This window comes from Mesitornis unicolor, unplaced genomic scaffold (genome assembly GCF_000695765.1).
Source record: "Mesitornis unicolor isolate BGI_N332 unplaced genomic scaffold, ASM69576v1 scaffold7273, whole genome shotgun sequence".
Taxonomy (NCBI): domain Eukaryota; kingdom Metazoa; phylum Chordata; class Aves; order Mesitornithiformes; family Mesitornithidae; genus Mesitornis; species Mesitornis unicolor.
Genome location: NW_010175240.1, coordinates 179 through 20,047, shown reverse-complemented (window position 1 = coordinate 20,047; position 19,869 = coordinate 179). Strand labels below are relative to the sequence as shown.

At 41.0% G+C, this 19,869-nt stretch overlaps 1 protein-coding gene across 1 annotated transcript in view; it reads right to left on the bottom strand.

Moving 5' to 3' along the window:
• LGR4 (leucine-rich repeat containing G protein-coupled receptor 4) overlaps positions 1 to 17,451 on the bottom strand; it is a 72,501-nt gene extending 55,050 nt beyond the window's left edge. The window contains exon 1 of the mRNA XM_010181303.1: positions 17,384 to 17,451. Within this exon, the coding sequence (XP_010179605.1) occupies positions 17,384 to 17,451 (68 nt within the window). The remainder of the gene's footprint in view (positions 1 to 17,383) is intronic.
• Positions 17,452 to 19,869: the final 2,418 nt, after the last annotated feature.

The following is a 19,869-nucleotide window of genomic DNA, read 5'->3' as shown; positions in this document are numbered from 1 at the left end:
CAGCGCTATAATTATCTATATACTGTGGGAAAACTAAAAGCACACAGTATGGCTTTCTAGTGTCAAAATAGATTTCATGGCAGCACCTGGAATGGCCTTTCTAGAAGGCCAAAACATGCTCTTACATAGCAATTTTCAAGGCATCTTAAAGTAGCTGATGAAGCACAAGTAGTTTTGATAAGATGCAAAACTTAGGTTTTGGAATTTTTGATCACCAATTATTACACAGTACTTTAACAGAAATTTCCACTTTATGACATTCGAAGGATTAAAGTCTGCCTGAAGTCTTCTGCGTGGCAGCATTCACATGTGCTACCATACAACCCCTGTGTTTTACTCGGGAAACTGTATCTTCAACAAATGGTAAAGCGAGGTTGCTGCCTGTGGACAAGATGTGTAGCTACCTACAAGAATCCAAACAGCCTCACTAGCTTTGTATGCGCTTCCCAACCTTTTGAGTTGTAATGGTTTCAGCTACGTTCCACTTTAGTATGTATTTGAGATGGATGGCCAAGCCCCTTACATACATGAAGACACAGGCTGAGCATCCACCTTATCTTCCAGTGAACCTCAGACATAATCAAAATGAAAACTTCCCAAAACATCTGCCAGGACACCCTTAGAGGATAGCTCCAGGTTCAGCTGCTACTTCAACAGTGCAGGACTGAACAAGTGATATCAAGGAAGTATTTGAAACCAATTTTATTTTTTCCTTTGTAATGACAGCATCAGGAAGGAACTCATTCTTGCCTGACTAATCAGAGGTAATGCTTCAAGAAGCAAAACTTCATGTGTGTTTTGCCTTGTTGAAAAACACAACTCTTTACTTAGTAGTCAAAAGTTGTATAGATTTCACTAATTTTTTTTCAACCTACACTTACTGTCTTGATATGTCTTGGAACATCTTGAAATGCATCAATGTCCAGGACCTACAGTGACAGCAGCACTTGTGGTGCTTATATACATAATGGTGGATTTTCTCCCCCAAAGTATGCAGTAAAAAAACCAGCAAGCATTATAAGCATTGGAGGGCAGGGGAATTCGGCCACCAACTGTTCCTGTCTCCACTAAGAGGGGCAGACTAGTTCTGCTTTTGTAAGCAACCCTTAGACAAAGCCTTCTCCCCCAGAACACAGAGCAGGGTCCCGCACCCAGAGACCTCCCTTTGCTGGAGCACCAGATTGCGGGACATTGCTTTCCTGAAAGCCGGGCTGCTCCCTTGCTCCCTCCCACAGGTGAGCCAGGCCACACACCCAGAAGACAGTCATTGTCATTACTGCCAGCGTCGTGCAGGCAACTTCACAGCACTGCACATGTACCCATCCACACGCTCGCAGGAACTCGGCAGAGGTACAGCCCTGCCACTGACAGGGGCCAACAGACGACAAGTGCCCACAGAGCTGCATCCCCAGATGGTTGGAGAGCCTCAAGCAAGGCTGTCTGCAACATGCAAAACCCAAGGGGGCACAACCAACTTCAGTCAGCATGGGCTGGGAATATAGTGGACAATGGCAAGAGCAGTCACATCTGCAGCTAAAAATCCATCCAGCAAAAAAATCTGTAAAGGAAAATCATCAGTTTGGATGAAGAAAAACCAACTGGAAGCATAAAATCCCCTCTGTATGCACCTAGAGATGAAGGAGGAGTGTCCTCATTGTGCTTCCACTTCCAAGGGTCAGAGGACAAAGGGCAGGCTCTCCTTTCACCTGCAGCAGAAAGCCACAAAAGACAAGGAACACCGCCTTTTTCTTTTTTTTATATACTATTATTATGAACTATGCCTAAATGCAGATTTTAGATGCCTACGCAAAGAGGTCACCACAAGCACCCCACCACAATCACCGGCAGACCTCCTGAGCTGCTAACATGCAGAGAAGTTATTCAGTGTAGTAAACTAAGATGGATCAACTCTGACCGAGACATGGGCCCTTACTCAAAATATGTCCCAAACTGGAACGTATTTCTCCAGAATCAAAGCAGTTAGTGATCCTGGTTCTTCATCAACTAAGTCTTTCCACACATTTGAATTGTAACTAGAGGCTCAAAGAAAATTTGGGAGTAAGGAATAAATTTTGAATTCTAGAAGCAAGGGTTGTGGGAAAAGATTTTATAACGGACCAAGTGATAGAGATGTGGAAGAAGGGGTGGCAAGTTCAGGCACAGAGACTCTTTCCGAGGCCCCTAATAGCATGCAGGCATTTATTTTGCCGTTGCAGGACTTCCTGCTAACCTGCAGAGGTTGTCCCTCCGTCACTACGCACACAAAGCAGCCAGCACAGCCTGAGCTGGCAGCCATCAGTGCATACTGCACACCAATTAGAAAAACCCCATCGTTAACTGCAATTGCAAAGAAAAAAAAATTAGATGAGAAAAAGAAACCCAAAAACCCCTCACTTTCTCACATGCCCAGAGAAAAAGCCAAGTACACTGATAATGTGGGGAATCCAGTCCTTTACACATTTCCATTCCACGCCAGCATATTCACAGTAGTTTTCAATAAATATCTACACAAGACACTGGAGGGGAAAAAAAATAAAAAACTGTTTTCTTTCATACAATCCCACAAAAATAACTGTCATCACAGCCATCCTTGTGGCAGAAAAGTCCATATTTGCCTGCAGTGAAATCCGTCTGCAGCTGCCCTGTGGAAAAGACAGCCAATAATTGGCTTCTTTCACCCCTGTTAACCACGAACAAAAGTGTCATTCAGCTCCCAAATGGACAGAAGGCACCAATGGATGGTCAGCTCCCTGAGCCAATGGGCTGGAATAACAATAACCCTGTAGCATTTTCTTTTTCCTTTTGTTTAGTCTTTCAAAGCCCTTAATTAAGACCCTCACAAAGCACCCCTACAGGCTTCTTTCAATGAGGCATTACACGCCTGTTTTCTTGTATTTAAGGAAGAAAAGTAACAGGGATTTCTGAAACACATTAAGCAGTACACACAATTTCCATGTATTCACAACTGAAATACTGTTACATTTTCACTTTTAAATATTATCGTCAATAAAAAGAAGTTCAAGCTTACTGTACCCGCTCTTTGCTGTACATCCCTTGCTACCTCAAGAAAAAATTAAATACAGGCAGTCATAAATCTAGCATAACTGCAACAGCTCGCCCAAATCCATGCAAGCCAGCAGCTTCCAAAACGAAGGCAAGTGGAACAAAACACGTTGATGAAACATCCCTGGGCATCCTGAAGCAGCAGCTGAGAAAGGAGCGGGTAAGGCAGGGAACTAATTTGTTGAGACTGCACATGACGCACTGGCATTGTCTGAAAATCAGAGCCTGTGAAGGCGAAGGTATACACATACCCCCTGCTGGGTTTGGTGGCCTCGTCTACAATTAAATATCTGCTTCCATTATCAGTACGTGAAGGTAATCTGTACTCCACTATCTAAGACCAAACTAATGCAATAGCAGTGTTTGTATATTAAACAGGATGTTTGAGAACTACCTCTGCTTTTCAGCTGCGTAGGCAGTTTCTGCCTAACAGAAATGTTATAGAAACTTGCAATATTTGAGCAAACAGTAGCTCTTTTCTTGACAGACTTCTCACCCACCCACAAATAGGAAACAAAACAGTTTTAAGAAAACACAATGGAAATATCATCCTCCTAGTTTGGGGAAACCCAGTTGTTAGCCTGCTGCTTGGGCTGGTTTGGAGTAGGAAAGGGCTAGACGTGGCTGCTGGTTTCTGTGGGGCACCCGGTGTGTGCAGTGAGGGGGCCAGGGGTGAGCAGGGACCATCAGGTACAACCACCACCTAACAAAGCCATCACCCGGCCAGGGATGATGGTCCAGCCCCTCCAGCGTGCTGCTGGTCTCCCTCCATTGTCTTGTAAATGCCTTTATCCTGTGAAAGGCAGCATATGGGCTGCTTCCTCGCAGGAGACCAGCCCAGCAATAGAAGGTGCAGCCAAAAACTACCAAAATCATTAGCAGAGGGTATTTTTCATGTCAAAGAACCACAGGCTGAGGCTCCGGTAATCTCCAGAATGCTCTCTCCTCTGCAAGAAAACAGGCATAGCCTTTTTATGACTGACAGAAACCCCACACAACACGACGAGAGATCAGAACAAAGACGTTTTTATTACTAACACCAATCTGAGAGAACACAAAAAGCAACGGTTTAAAATCCTCCTCTCTACACTACCTACGTATCCAGCAGGCATTCTTTAACAAGCACCACTTGCTATAAAGATTTCATGCATCTAGGCAAAAGTGCAACATCAGCTTAGACCTTTTTTTGTTAACATACGAGTTAGCTGCTTGTGTTGGCACTGACATAGTCAAGGGACTTGCCTTTCAGAAACAGTCATCTAGTGGCAGTACTCAGTGACTCTGCTTTTCAAAAATCAGACTGCCTATTTAATGAACAACACTTTCACCACAATCACTTCTAGTCTTGTCTTAGACAGCTAAATTAAGGCCCCCAAATAATATATAACTATCACCTGTCCTACACAGTGTTCCTGTTTCCTCCCACTACGATAGAACTGTACAAGAGAGAAGGAAAAAAACCTCACAATGTCTGCATGACTTTGTTTTGAAGGCCCAACTCCAATCACATATTTCTGAAAAGCCTGTTCACAAGCCATTATAAGAACGTGTTGTATCACTAACCTCAACAGAGCTTCGACATCAATCAAGCAGGAGTTTACTCTCAAGTTCTGTTATATTATTGACAATTTCTGTGATTATTTACCACAGCAGTTCAAGATGGACTCCTCTCCAGCAGCAAAGAGCAAGAAAAGTAATTCAAATTCTGAAAATAAGCATGATTTGTCATCCCAAATGCATCAGCTACAATCCAAATTCATACCATGCTGAGAAAAACCTCACAAGAATATCCAATAAAAGTGCAATATAATGTAAAACAGCAAAACAAGCCCCAGACACAGCTCCAAGTAGCACAGGTAAAGCACAAGGCCTGCTCTCACTGTCCGCATGGCTCAACACCCAGCACAGGGGAATCTCAGTTCCTCAACTGCTATGGCCCTAAAAACAAACAAACAAAACCAACAACAACAAAACAACCTACAAACCAGCAACCAACCACTCCTCCACGTAAAACTGCCCGACATCAGGGGTGCTCACCAGCATTACTTTGTTGGTTACAAACAGCATCCCAAGCTGGAGAGCTGTACTAACCAAATTTAGTGGTGCAGCTCTAGACTTCTGGTTTCTACTCTAACATGAAGAATAATAATAATACTTACCGTTGCTGACCCAAGAATATAAACCAATTAAAAATTAGCATATTTTCTAATTCTTAAGGAAAATGAATACAAGCAAATGAAATCTTTCACAGAAACCCTCAGCCAAAAAAAGTGTGACAGCCATCGCTTGCCATTGTAAGAGGTCAAAGAAGCACCTATTACTAGTAATTTTCTTGGAAAGGTTAAGTTCTCTCTTCACCTTAACTCTGTTCCCAATATTTACATGGCTACACCTATTTAAAACTGAGTAGATTTTAATCACTAAACTGTCAAGAAAAAAAAACAGCATACTTGATGCAAACAGAACATTACAAGTATTTACATGAAAAACAAAGACCTACCACATTAACTATCCAGCCCACACTCTTAGCAACAGAGATTAAGGTCTGTCAAGTTTAATCATGTACACAGGATCAATTTTTTATATAAACACCTGTATGATGGAAAAGCAAGAGACCCACAAATGCAATCAAGCGATCCCCCTGTATTTCTAGCCTGCTTGTAGACAGACACAGTACATGCACCTTTCTAGCAATACGCATTTTACAGCTGAACTCCAAGAAGAAAACAGGGCTTATGAACCCTTGTTGCCTTGACTATCTCCATACAAGAAACTCAGGCATATTTTTACTTCACAATAGCTATTCCATAGGCAAGGAAATACACTCTAGCTCCTACCTAAAGGCCAATGCAAATTCCTTTTTGACGTATAAACCTATGTTGCAATGAAGACAACTATATGGATGCAAGGTGGACAAAGAATACCCTCCCAAGCTTCATTAATAAAAAGATCTGGTTTTTCTTGTTCTCACTTATTTCAAAGTAGTCCAGTTTCTTTTGCCTTGAAAGATGATGGGTTTTACTGAATCAGTAAATTGGGGCCAGTAAAACTTGCCATGCAGCTTGAAACCTGCATCTAATGCAGACTCCTAAATGCTACTGACACCCTGTTCTCCACATCACTAATTTCATCATTTACTACCATCAACACATCATTTTTTTGCAATCTATCACCAGCAAAATTGTGAAGATACTAATAAAAAAAAAATAACCCTGAAAGGTGAGAAGGTGAAAAGGTTTTTATTGAAACTGGCAAACTGTATCCTCTTTTCATTTTTAATAATGATACACCTATTAACATCAGCATTTAAGGTTCTAGAAATGAAGTACTGCTCTGCAGTTACAGTATCAGATCCCACAATAAATACCAACATGTCCTATATTCACTATCAAATCTGAGAAGTAAAAAGTAAACTTAGTCATTAATTTTAACTTTTAGTTGAGGGACAAGTAATCCTGCAACAGATCAGATTAGACCTTTAAGAGACTACCTTAAATAAAAGGCGAGAAAACATTCAAAACACGAGCTCTTTTTTAAACAACCATCAGGATATAATTAAGGCAGTGTCATGTAAAAACATCCGTAGCTGTCATGTCAAACAGCTTTTTTTTTCCATTTAAATGAAGATTTTACAAATCCTTACTGCGTAATTAATAGTAGAGTTAAATAATCGTTACATCTTAAAAAGAGCACTAGATACTCAGGGGTCCAAGACAAACGGAACCTTTTGCTACTTTTCATTATATCTACCACAAAAGACTTGTAATAATGTAAGGAATATTTACAATAAACATGGCAGAGAAGGAAGCATCGCCAGCCCTTTGACATATCAGATTGCATTTTGTATAGCATACATATTAATACAAGTTGCAAAATACAAAGCTTTTAGAGCTCATTCTGTACTACTCATTTCAAGAAATGATCTGTCATGCCTCCTCTAACCATTACCAAATTAAAATTTAAAAAAATATTTTAACGAAGAATTTATGCAGTTTATTCTTGTTGGTCTTCACAATTTGCATTTTCTTTTCTTTTTCTCCTCTCCATACTACGTATTAGGAAGGACAGCATTAGCAGCAATCAGCTGAGAAGTTTCCACCAGATTAAATATGTATTTCTTTGCTATCACAGGAGCAATCAGTCTGGCAGCATTGCATCACATTCATCTCATAAAGTCATTCTCTTTTGACATTTAAATAGTGTATGACTAAACAACAGCTGCTAGTAAAAAGAAATGGTTGAATTAATGGATGTTATTTGCCAACTTAAATATCCTTTCCTTTATACCTGTATCACCCCACTGCAGTATCAAAGTGCAGTGTAAACTGGTGCTTTACTGCTGAACTTGTACCACCTTTACTTAAAGAAGTGTTCAGAGCTTGCTAATTCAGTACATCTAGCAGTTGAGTTTCACCAAACTGGGACTTAACATGCTATGTAAAAGGTGTAAATTATGTTTCCAAGACAGCCCCGAGCACTGCCTTGTTTGGAGTTGCTTACCGAGCAACTGGGTTTCTCCAAACAAACTAACGTGCAGAAGGGTAAAGGGCAGTGAAGGCAGTGATGGCAAGGAAATCTCTCCCTAGGCCAGAAAAGAATAATTAGGCTTGTGCATGTTAAATCACACAGGGGAAGAGAACACTGAAGTAATCGACTGTAAGTGATAGCAAGACCTACCTACAATCTTCCAGAAAGGAAATTAAGGAGGGGGGTAATCTAAAGTGAGATTGTTTAGGCAACACAAAGGCAGTATCCCCAAACTTCATTCACGATTCTTTGTATAAATGTACACATTTCCCCTACACGCACCCCCACAGCAGAGAAAATGTTCAGTAACCCAGTAATTAAATGAGTGTGCTGAAACCTAAAGCAGTTAAACTGCATTCTGCAAGCCTGGATCCAACATAGTTTACTTATTGCTCATTAATCTCTCTGTAGATAATATCTTCTCAACAGCTAAAAATGCTTAAAATACGACCAAGATTTTCAATGTTTAAGGTGCCTCTTGTGCTTTGACCACCACGGTGTTTTGGAAACTGCCTTGTCTAAATGAATGCAACATATGAGAATAAGTGCGATGAGTTTCTAGTCTAGTCCTTCCTCAAAAGCCTTGGGCTATTGTGTAAAAACTTAATGAAAGTCATTTGCTCAACCCTGAAAAGTTGTAACAGAATCTCCTCCTCCTGAGTTGCATATCCGGAGCAGAGAGCCGTTCTAAGACACCAGCAATGCGCTGTTGTTGCAGACAAGATGGCAGCAGAACAGGGGCTGTCGCGTTTTTTAAATCACACACACTCTTGGCTATTTGCTAAAGCTTCTTGGATGATCCGCATATATTCACTGAAAATAAATGATGCGCTAACTGCTTTTCAAATACATAGCAATTTTTAACATCTTAGGCGCTTCAGGAAGATCTAAACCAAAGAGAGATTACTTCACAAAGACAGGTTAAGAAGCAATCCCATTTAAGGCATGCTTGTGTGTTTGAGTTCCAAAAGGAGAGACGCAAAATGTGTAATGTAGACAGATCTTAAGTCTTTCCCAATAATTTTGCAGATACGCGCTGTTAAATGATCCGCTACCAACCTCAAAAGCGGTGCCTGGTAGCACTGTTCTGCTGCAAGAACCCTTCTGCCTCCTTTACCAAACTTCAGAACTTAGCAACTTGCCTCAATCCTTTTAGCAAAGCCCTTAGATTCACTGTCAAGCTGGATCTCTCTCCACCCAACATATTTCCATCAGTGTATAACCAAGCTAAACAGAACGGTGTCTAGGCAAGGATCCTCAGCACTGTCACACACAAGGCTTGCACTGCAGTGCAAACACACCAGCAGGGCTCAAATCCTGAAGCAGGGTGCTACTACTCAATGGTTTTTCTTTCTTTAAATCAGAGATGCAAAGGACTTCTTATAATACTGAAAGTGGCCATATGTAGAAACAGCTCTGCATTTTCACTGTTGATTCACACTACGATTCACCTATTCTCTTAAAATCAGAAGCTACTTTTCAGTTTAACATGGTAGTTTAAGGATGGCATCAACAATTAAAACTTACCTAGCCCATGGGATGAGCGACTGTAGGCACTACAGACTTCTTGACCTTTTTCTCCATAACAGCACAATGCAACTAATGCATTGTCTTTTGAAGGAAGTGGGTTTTTTAAAAAATGTACATGTATGTACATGTACGTGTAGAATTCTTAGTCTGACCAGTACCTCGGAAGTGTGAAAACCAAGGAGGGACTGGTCACAGTGGAGCACTGGTGGAGCTATCAGTGAAACTGCCACATTCAACCAGTGCCTGCTGAAGAGAAGTACTCTGGAACAGGGATAACTCCTCAGTGATGCTGAGTCCCGAGTGCTGCAATGCACAAACAGGGTGGGGCGCGGGGAGGGAGAGGAACCAAACAAAAACCAAACCCCACACAAACTCTTATTTTAAAAGGTCAGCTAAAGTTCAGAATAGGATCTGTTGCAAGTTTAGCCATTCCATGGGTCTATCTCCATGCAGGTGACTCCATCCTCATTTTTGCCATGACTGATATTTACTACTCCAAGATTGTAAGGGGGAGGGGGGATGGAAATCAAAGTCCAGCTCCACTACCAACAAATGGTGGGGTTCCATTGAGCACAACATGTTTTTATCAGACATAGCAAAACAGAGACATCCACAAATGTTTGCCAATTTGCACAGTATTCTATAAAACAGCCCAAAGCCAGAAGGGCAATGGGAACCTACGGCAGTATGTGTATTCTGGCCAGGCAGGCTGTTGGTCAGTACAGGTGTGATGTCCAAGTCCCAGGTACACAAGTACACATCGTGCTGTCTGCTGCCACAACTGAAGCTCATGAAGGAAGATTTCATATTGCCATCGTATGGCAGAATTTCTCAACTTGGTGATTACTTGCACGTTACATTCCTTAAGGTTTGAAGCATTTGTTTCTATTATATTTGTTATGGTAACAAAGCTTACATGGGCAAAAAAGGATTAGTCTGGCACAGACATTAAGACAACAAGCAGTCAAGGATCAAACTGTACAAAGCTCTCCCAGTCCTCCCAAATACTTCATACAGAAAAGCCCAAAGAGCCTCAGTGGCTCCATACAAACCGCAAGCGAGGAAAAGCCCTGCGCCGTGACAGAGATGAGACAGAAGCTGTCCGATCCCACTGAAGATGCCAAAGGACAAACTGGCGGGCAGAGCCATTTGCAAAGCAAAGTGGCCTACAGTATCAATCTGACACTTTTATAGTAAAATAAATCAGACTGGACACCAAATTCTGAGAGCCCAATTCATTAAAAAATGGCATTAAGAAGGAGGGCTTTTTTTCATGTTAGTTTATTATTTCACTGTTCTCTGTTCCTTATGGCACTTAATCAGCTGAAACCAGGTGATGCACTTTGTCTGAAGGAAACAGGGAATATATTTGGTGAGATACATATCCAGAGTATTTGGAAATATGCACCTATCTGAGGCATGTTACAGAATTTCTCCCATTGAAGCAGTTAGTTATTAGGGGAAATCAATTGTGAGTGAAGAGGCAATGACAATGCAAGCAGTTCTACTCTTAAGCAGGATTTTTGATGTATTATTATTATTTAAACAATAGCTTTCTCTTTTGAACATGTTGTAGATTTCCTTTACTGACAAAATTACTTAGGATACTTGAAAATATTTATTTTTAAAAAAAAAGATGAAAAAATGGCCTTGCTGCACAACTACAGAGACTTCTGCTGGAGCAATAAACGACTGCCATTTATTATTCTCAAAATAAATAAAAACCCTGCTTAAAACTCAAACATCGATACACCACACATTTTTGGTCTGAAAACTAGAGACCTGTTTTGTCAGGCAGCAGGTTAAAAAAAACCCACATAAACAAACTAGTTGGAATTTTTGAAAATAAGGATGTCTAGCAAGAGCAAGTCAATTCTAAATAAATTATTAATTGCCCTGGATACTGAAGAGATTTAGTGCCTCCACTAAACACGTAGCACAGAGCCAGCAGATTTGCCCTTGGAAAATACATGGATTTTCTACACCTAGCAAGACTCACACTAGTTCTGTAAAATATTAACAGTTTGGTCAATATTAGCACATGCATTTTTTCCCCTTTTTTTTTTTAAACCCAGGTGTTAAACCAACAGCAGTAAAACAGTACCAAAAGGCAGAAGCCTACCCAGACCCAAGCCATCAGCAACTTCACTCTCAGAGTAGGGCCCCTTACACAAGGCCATACCCTTTTCTCTCCCAACTCAGCTTTCCCCAACTCCCCCAGTTCCATGCAGAACACCAAGACCCTCACTTTACAAGCTAATACACTGCAGTGTCATGTTTGGGCGACAGGCAACGGTTGGTGCCATTCTGTGATCTGAAAGGGGAAGTAATGAGCAAAGGAGGAGACAGACCCCAAGGCAGGTTCCAGTGGGACCCCCACATCTGTGCTCACATCTTCTGCATCTGCAGAACACCAAATACCAACCACCAGAGTGCCCTGATGGTTCAGAAAAAAAAGTCACTTAGTATTCTGTGTCAGGAAGAATGCAACCACAGTGAACTCTACCACATGGTCACATTATTAATATATTGCATTGCCAAAATGGGGTTGGTCTACATCTGGGGTTCTGGTTACACAGCAAAACACAGTGTCATGCCAAGTACGACATCTTTGGCAAGAGCATTTTGATGGCTCACAGCAAACCTTGTAACTAGCTTACCGATCTACCATGAAGTCTGAAGCCCCTCCAGCCCTCTGCCCTTTACAGACCCATGCAAAGCCAGGAATGAAATATTCCATATGTTTCCTCAGCCAGTGACATGCCTATTGAAAGCACCGCCACTCCGCTCCCCCCGCTGGGGCACTGGGTCAGGCTATTAATCTGTAACCATGCAGATGTCAAGAAGGTAATGGGAAAACTCCCAAACAAAAACACATCTTCACAGAACAAGGTTATACAATACACAACTGCATTTGCAGTATTATTAAGCTAAATTAAACAGGTTTAGGCCTCCCCTGAATACCTCAGAAATTGCACATCCATTTATGATTCATTGCTAATTGTGTACCATTTAAAAGTCCAAACACATTTGCTCAAAAATTTTAAGGTGAAAAAAGTCCTTGCAAAACCTAGCGCTCCTCCAGGATTGGCTGGAGAGAGGAAAGAAAGAGGTACACCATCTGAAGAAAAAAAAACCAAAGCAAAACACAAAAATCTTTGTATTTTAGTGAGAAACTGCTCAACTGAGAGCAAAGACGGCTGTTTGCTCTCTGAGGGCCTGACTTGGCAGGGTGCTCTTCGCAGTGCTCTCAACAACTTCACCCGACTTGGGATTTTTCTTCATCTTTTCCTTGAGATAAAGAATTAATAAGTGAAAAATACTTTTTTCTGTCCCGAAGACAGCATCTTCTGTGTCCCCTTCTTCCAGACCACAATGATGGTTTGAGGCTCCTCCTGCATTTTTAATGCAAAGCTTACAGGAATTGTATGTTTTAAGAGGCAATAGAGCCCTTAAGCTTTGTAATATTTTTCATATCCCTGAAGAAAAGAAGTAGTTTTAATGTTTTCTTAACTCCAGACTAAAAAAAATATAGAAATAAAATCAGACTCAAAAATTACTTCAATTTTATCTTCACTGTGACAAAATCTTGAGGCTGAGTAGTCAAAAACCAACCACTGTCTGAATTATCCACAAGTAACAAAGCTAGAAAACAAAATTTGTAATTACATGTGTACTTATCAATACTAGATTTGAACACCTTCAACAAAAAGGCCAAACATTGATGCACACTGAGCATCAAATTTCAGCAACAGACCTTGCATGTTTTAGAGTTCTCATATTATACCAACAAACATTTGGCTACATTTAAAATTGCTATCACTTGAGAAACTATTTTTCAGCAGTGAAAAATGCATTGCTATTATCTTCCACATGCTCATTACCTCTCAGGTTTCCTTACTGAGTTGTATTTGTCAAAAGTGGAAATGCAAATAGCACACAAGGAAAGCCTAAGGAATCCATTTTCATTTCTGCCATGCTATGAAGACCATTCTCCCTTTCCCTTTGTGAAGACATCAAATTGAACAAGAAATATTGAATAGTATGCTTTTAATAGCTTTTTTAAAAATAATGTTTAAAGCTTAGCCAATGAAGTTTTACTGACTGCAAAACACACTGTATGACTGAAACAGGCCACCTATGACAAATACAACTTGCCTGTAACTCAGTAAAAATAAACAGCAAATATAAAAAAAACCACACCAGGAAAATGAGGATGACAAAAAAAACATTAATTGATATTCTTACTTTCCAAAACCAAACACATCCCTCACAGATGTCAGACCCCAATCCACAGGGAACACATGTATCACCTCCTCAGCAATAGCTATCTGCATTTTTAAAACATGTTGTCATATTGACTGACATTATGTATAATGTCATCAATTAGTAGCTACATATTCAAATTCAACAATGGTTTTCAGACACCCACTTTGAAGTGTTATTTTTGAGATCACTACAGTCCTCTGTGTTTTTCTGTAAATGATGTATATCAATAATGTTAGTTGATTTGCTATATGCAGAATGTTCTTTCAAGTTCAGGGTGAAGTCGAAATACAGATATCTTTTCCCCTAATCTTTCAGTGACAGTAATATGTTTCTGGGAAATGGAAAGTTCTGACCTGGTCACAATTCTGTAACAGTTAAATCATTCAACAGTAAAATAAAATGCATTCTGCTATTTCAGCTACGTGTTTTAAAATAAATTACATACGATTTGAAAATATTAAACTTCAGTGAAACTTCCCGACACCTGTAGCAACTTAGTACTTCACAAAAAAGGCCAAAAGGTAAACTGTTTTGCCAGGTAGATCACATGCTGTGATGATCTAACTACCCTTTCCAGGCAGCCATACATCTAATACTACACGTTTCCGATTTGGACATACAGGCTTTATTTGGAACACAAAATTGAATAAGTCTGGGCCTGATCCTAAAGCAAAGGCCTTCAAAGATGCTTACAGTGAGGAACTTACAGAGTAATGCCAAGATCTTCCTCTCCTCTGTGTGACACCCATCACTGCATCAACTGAACTGGCTGCCTGTCTATCAGCAAAGGAAATGCCAACAGCTACCTCCAGGTTTCCAGAAGGGTTGTGCTGGGCAAGTTGGCAGTGGTAGAGCATTAAGAGTCAACATCACATGACCAGAAATCTCTTTTCAGACCAAAGTTTGAGAACATCTTATCAGAAAACTACCCCAGGGCCTGAACGGCAGGTAAGAAAAACTGTGGATGACTATTTCCCTGTAGCAAAACCCCAAGTCACTGCTGCAGCAGATGGCGAGTCTTCCAAGTGTGGAGGATGACCACGGACCCATGAGATGGTGTTGATACATCTGTTAACAGAGGTCTTACAACATTGAAATCTCTCTTGCCTTAATTTGCAGGTTTCTTCAAATAGGGATGGCTTCTTCTCCTCTTAGCCTCTTTACATACTTCTCTCCCACCTTTGTCTCCTATTTCTAGGATCATACAGATCTCTCCGACTGTTCCTCCAGCTATTTTTTACTTTCCGCTGCTTCTGTAAAGAAGCCCAAAACCACAACTTGGCAGCACAGAACTGCAGCCTGAAACACATTCATCCCTTAACAGAACAACTGTTGGCCATGAAGTCCCACGCGGCCATGCTGAAGCTAACCAGCCCCATCCATTTCACTCTCTTGCCTGTTTGCAAAACAAGGAGCAGGCAAACCTGAGATGTTGGCAAATGCTCCAGAACATAAACACATCAGTTCATGCCCATTCCCAACAAGAGGACCATCTTTTGGAACAAGCCTTTATGAAAAGCGCAAGGGTGACCAAGAGGAGGGAAGGGAAGAGGAGGGTCTCTGACATTCAGAGATGTTGCTGGAGCCTCACAGCTCCCATGCTCTCTAAAATGAGATATTGGTGCTCAGCCCTTCTGAAATCTAGGCCAGTAATTTTCTCTGGGTAAATAAGAGCTTGTGTTCTGCAAAAATTGCTGGCTTAGATGTAGAATACAAAACAAATAAAGATCCTTGCGGAGGAGGTTTCTTTGGGTTTTGTTTTGTTTCTCAGTTCTTATATTACAGCTTCCATATTTTCCATCTCAAGGAAATAGTTACTAGTAAATTCCTCACAAGGACTGAAAAGGTAATTATTTACTAGCATAAACTTGCTTACACTAAAGTCCAACCTTTTTCCACGCTGCAGACTTATCTTTGTACTTATTCCCTAAAGTCACATTTATGAGCCTCTGCCAGTAAGCATCAAACAAGAAATTACATATTGCTCATACAAATGAACTCAATGTACAAAATAAATGCCAAATACCTGACTAATTACGTGCTATGGCAGGGCACTGGGTTTTTGGGGTGAGGAATAAAAGGAAAAGAGGAAAACACCAAATTTGCTGCCAATAGAGAGCATAAAAAGGGCAAAAAATATTTAAGAAACTTTGAAACAAAAACAACTTCACTTTTCTATGCACTACCTAGAAGTGTCTACGTTTACAAGACTGACAGACAAATCAGCCAGTTTAAAATGACTCAAAGACTTCAATCCTTGAGCAAAATCTGCTGGAGAGACTGCCATTGGAGCCACTGGCTCTGGTCCAGGACCTGGATGCTGCACCAGCAAACTCAAGTTCCCCTCCTGCCCGTGGGATTTCACAGGCCTGTACAAATGCAATAACATTTCTGCCGACTAACAGGAATGTTCACATTAAAATGACACGACCATGTCTTCACAAAAGAAGTATGGAAAGCATGTTTTTAAACAGACAGAACAAGCTTTTATTTCTTGCCATCACATCAGCAGAAGGCATAGGCAACTGAAAAACTAAATGGTGTAACTGTAAAACCTTCAAACCTCTAATTAGATAAGGCTTTTCTATCTCAGGAGGACTGCAATTATGCTACATTTTCCAGACTCAAGGTCATGTCTGGACATCTTTACTTTTCACCATAATAACTCTGCTAGACAACATTCACAAAACCTCAGCCAGGTCCTTATTGTGCTTATCTGACCATAGCAAGATGCACAATATCTGAGTGTCCGTACCAGACTTATTAGAAGACATCTCACATCTACCTACTGTGTTTCATCATCACTATTCTACAAAAAATACAAAAGTACCAGATGAAAAGACAAAAGAAGTGCAAGCTCTGCTGTATTCAGACAGAAACATATCATTTTACTGTTTATACATAAACGGAGCACGACATCTAGCTCAATCGTGAGACAGTCTAGGTACTTCCAGATAGTCTGTATACTGAAGAGAAGATAATCAACTCCCTGCATTGCTGAAACAATCTGTGGTACCAAGCAAGTAAAACAAACGATCCTTCTCAACTGCCACATCTTGATCTTATAAAGCTAGTGCATAACACAGCACACAAAAAGACATCTAATATTAGATTAAATGAGTAATAAAGAAGAAAAGACCAAGATGACTGTTTTATCCTCAAGGTCTATCCTCTAGGGCAGCCGGGGCTTGCAAGCCCTCCTCGCACAACTTGACATAAAATTAAAGCAAGGGACTCTGCCATTCTCTGAAAACGCAAGCAAGCAGCACTAGAAGGAAAGTTATTTGTACTGTTTTCATATTTCAAGTGCCCAAAATACAATAGCAGGCACTGAGAAGAGACTACATTCCTCATGGATGTCAGGCAAGCCCCCTCAAACAGCCAGGCCCATGTAAAATGTCTCTGAAGTCACTATCTAGAATTATCTGCTTTTTGTCTCCTGCACAAGACTCACACAAGTACCAAACTCCCAAAACCGGAATTTGAGCTCTCAAAGTGACATTCATGAGAAACACAAGTACAAGTATGCCCTACCGTAACTTTCTTCCATTAACATGGATGTTTTCTAGTACATGACACATGAAATATTATAGCAAAAGTCAGGAGCATACTGCACTGATTAAAAAACCCAAACAAACAACATTTTCACATTCTTGCATGGGCATCTCAACTTGCTAGACGACAGTTATTTTGCAACAAAGCAAAATCACAACTTCTGTAAACAGAAAAACAGGCAGCTGGTAATTAAGAGTTACATAAACACCTACCTAAATTATACAGAACAAATGACCGCCTACAGTAAAAGTATCAAGTAATTATCCCTGGCTGTGTCCTCCTGACTCCCTATGCATTCCTTCCCATCCATCCCATCCCCTCCTCTCCAGCCCCTCAGAGAGCCAGGATCTAGTGCTGCCACCTCTCCCTTTGCTGAGCACTTGTATATCTCCCAAAAATCTCTTCATCGAGATGACTGCGCCTGGGATGACGCACTCACCTTTCTTTATTCAAATTCCATCTCTCAAAGCGCACAGATGACTCAAAAGTAATGAGCAGATACTCCATCTTTCCAAGCTGCTTGGTCTGATACAACGACCCTCACGTGACCATGCGGTACTTTGGCAGCCACATAAGCCCCCTGGTGCTACGACCCCAGTCCTCTCCCCACACCCCAGCATTAGGGTTATAATGTATTTAGCCAGGTAGGAATGCAGTGGAGGGTCTATTCAATGGATGCTCTCCAAAATAAATCTACTGTGTTTGGAGGAGCGTTCTAACCACTACAGTAAGCAAGGAATGAGCAGTGGATCAGCGAAGAGCTGAAGAAAGAGGGGGAATCCAAAAGAACTCACTTTCGAGGCTCTACAGAAACTGCTGCCTGACCATTTGTGGCAGCCCAAGAAACATGGCTGTATTTTAAAAATACACCTTGGAAATGTTAAAATATAAAAACTAATGCACAGAAATTAAGACTGCAGGAAAACAGAAGCAGGCAAAATGAAGTATCAGCCCTGGTCCATGGTTCTCAACTGCCTTGAAACTCATTCACTGCCAGCTCGGGTTAAATGAGAGCAAGTTTTCCTCGGTTGTTCTCTCCTGGCCAAAGCAAAAATGTAGGCACAACTTGCACAAGTATCATAGAACATCGCTTGTAACACCCTCTTAGCCATCTCTACACTACAGACTCTCTGCTGCTAGGGCTAGAATAAAAAAAAAAAAGCCCCATAGCGATGCTAAGAGGATTTCCTGGCATCGTTGTGCTGCCTGACATGAAGCATAGAGAAGCTTTCCTCTCTTCACGTAGCTAAGATGCTTTGGCATGATACAAACATGTCAGCTAAGGGGGGGTGATGATTGTTCTTTCCCCCTTCCACACAAGCCAACTCAGACTTCTCTGGCAAAACCATACATTGCCCAGCCCCAGAAATGAGGTTTCTATTGCCTACAAAACTGTTTTCTACATACCCTAAACTTCCAGTGGCCTCACTACAACAGTGACTATTCAAGTGCAGAAGTGTCAAAGTGTCACCGATTTTTTTTCCTCCTGTAAATAAGGAAATAGGAAATAAGCACAAATAGGGACCAAGCACACCCGTCACTGCCACAGAATAAGATAGCTAAAAAGTTTCTGCTCCAGTTTAAAGAGCACAATACCAACAGCGACACAAACTCATCCCAAAATACGCTGAGGTGCTTTCAGGTCTCCTCTCTCTCTTGCTGTAAGCGTTGGGTTGGCTTCTGGAAATTTACCTGCACAGCAAGGAGGAACTTACAAACTGAAACTCTTTGGCAATCTTATCTCTAATGGGTGTTGGCTGTGATGACTTTTACCCATTAGACAGCAAATGCCATGTTGCAGACATGCAGGGACGTACCGAGCCCATTTTACAAGACAGACAATGCAGTGGCCATAAAACCTTGTGCTTAAATGTGGCTTTTACCAGACAGGCTTCACGCATGAAATTGGGTAACATGCCTGTTTTATCTGTGGAGGTGAGAGAAGACAGTTCACCAGCCAGTCCAGGGCTTCTCAACAGCAGCTCCTGACTCCCTAACCCAAACACAAGCCAGCACAAAGTCAGTTTCCACTAACACTGTACAAGCACAAAAAGGAACAAAATATTTAAGCACAGGTAACAACCAAGACTTGTAACTTTTGCCATTCATCAAGTACTACACAAGCAAAAGCCTCATTAATCTTTCTCCACCCAGCTTGAGCAACTAAAAGAAAAAAATAATCCATACAGGTAGGAGAAATTGGAAACCCGTTCAGTAAACAAAACCTCCAGTAACTAAGAATCAGACACTCTTTGCATATTAAGTGTAGGAAAACAAAGAAAACAAACAAACAAAAAAGACATTTTCAAAGGCATATGCTACAACTGTACTTTGACGATGCATTAGTTCAGCACCAGTTTGAAACCACATGCTGCAATTTGCTGTAGTGTGCCCTGTATTGTACACTGCAAGCGCAGCGAAGCTTTAGTAATAGCAGACCTGACCACTGGCCCATACAAGACCTCGCTACAGCCTGCAAAATCTTTGCTGAAAAGTCGGGCAAGACTGACAGGTTTTATTGTGAAACTTAACAGGTTTGTGGATTAGCAAAACTACCATACTGAAAGCTGCAAATCCCTCTTCGGTCACGTCTCCATGGAAGAGAGTGTTCATTCCTCAACTAAAATTTTATTATTAAGGTTACCAAAATTCAACACAAGATCCACCAGTCTGCGCCTGCTTTACAATATCATCACAGGATACTGGAGAAAGTGTTTTAAGAGTTTCTATTTTTCTCTATCCACAAGCAAAACTCGACAAAGCCCCTGAGTCGAGTTTATGCTGTTTTTTCAAGGTTCAGCTGTGCATCCCATAGGGAAGGATTTTTGTAAAAGCGAAGGTGCCCTCATTTAACTGGATTTATGCGTGCTGCGGACTAAAAACGCCTTTACTTTCGTGAGAAGATCAGCAAGCCTGGGAAGTGGT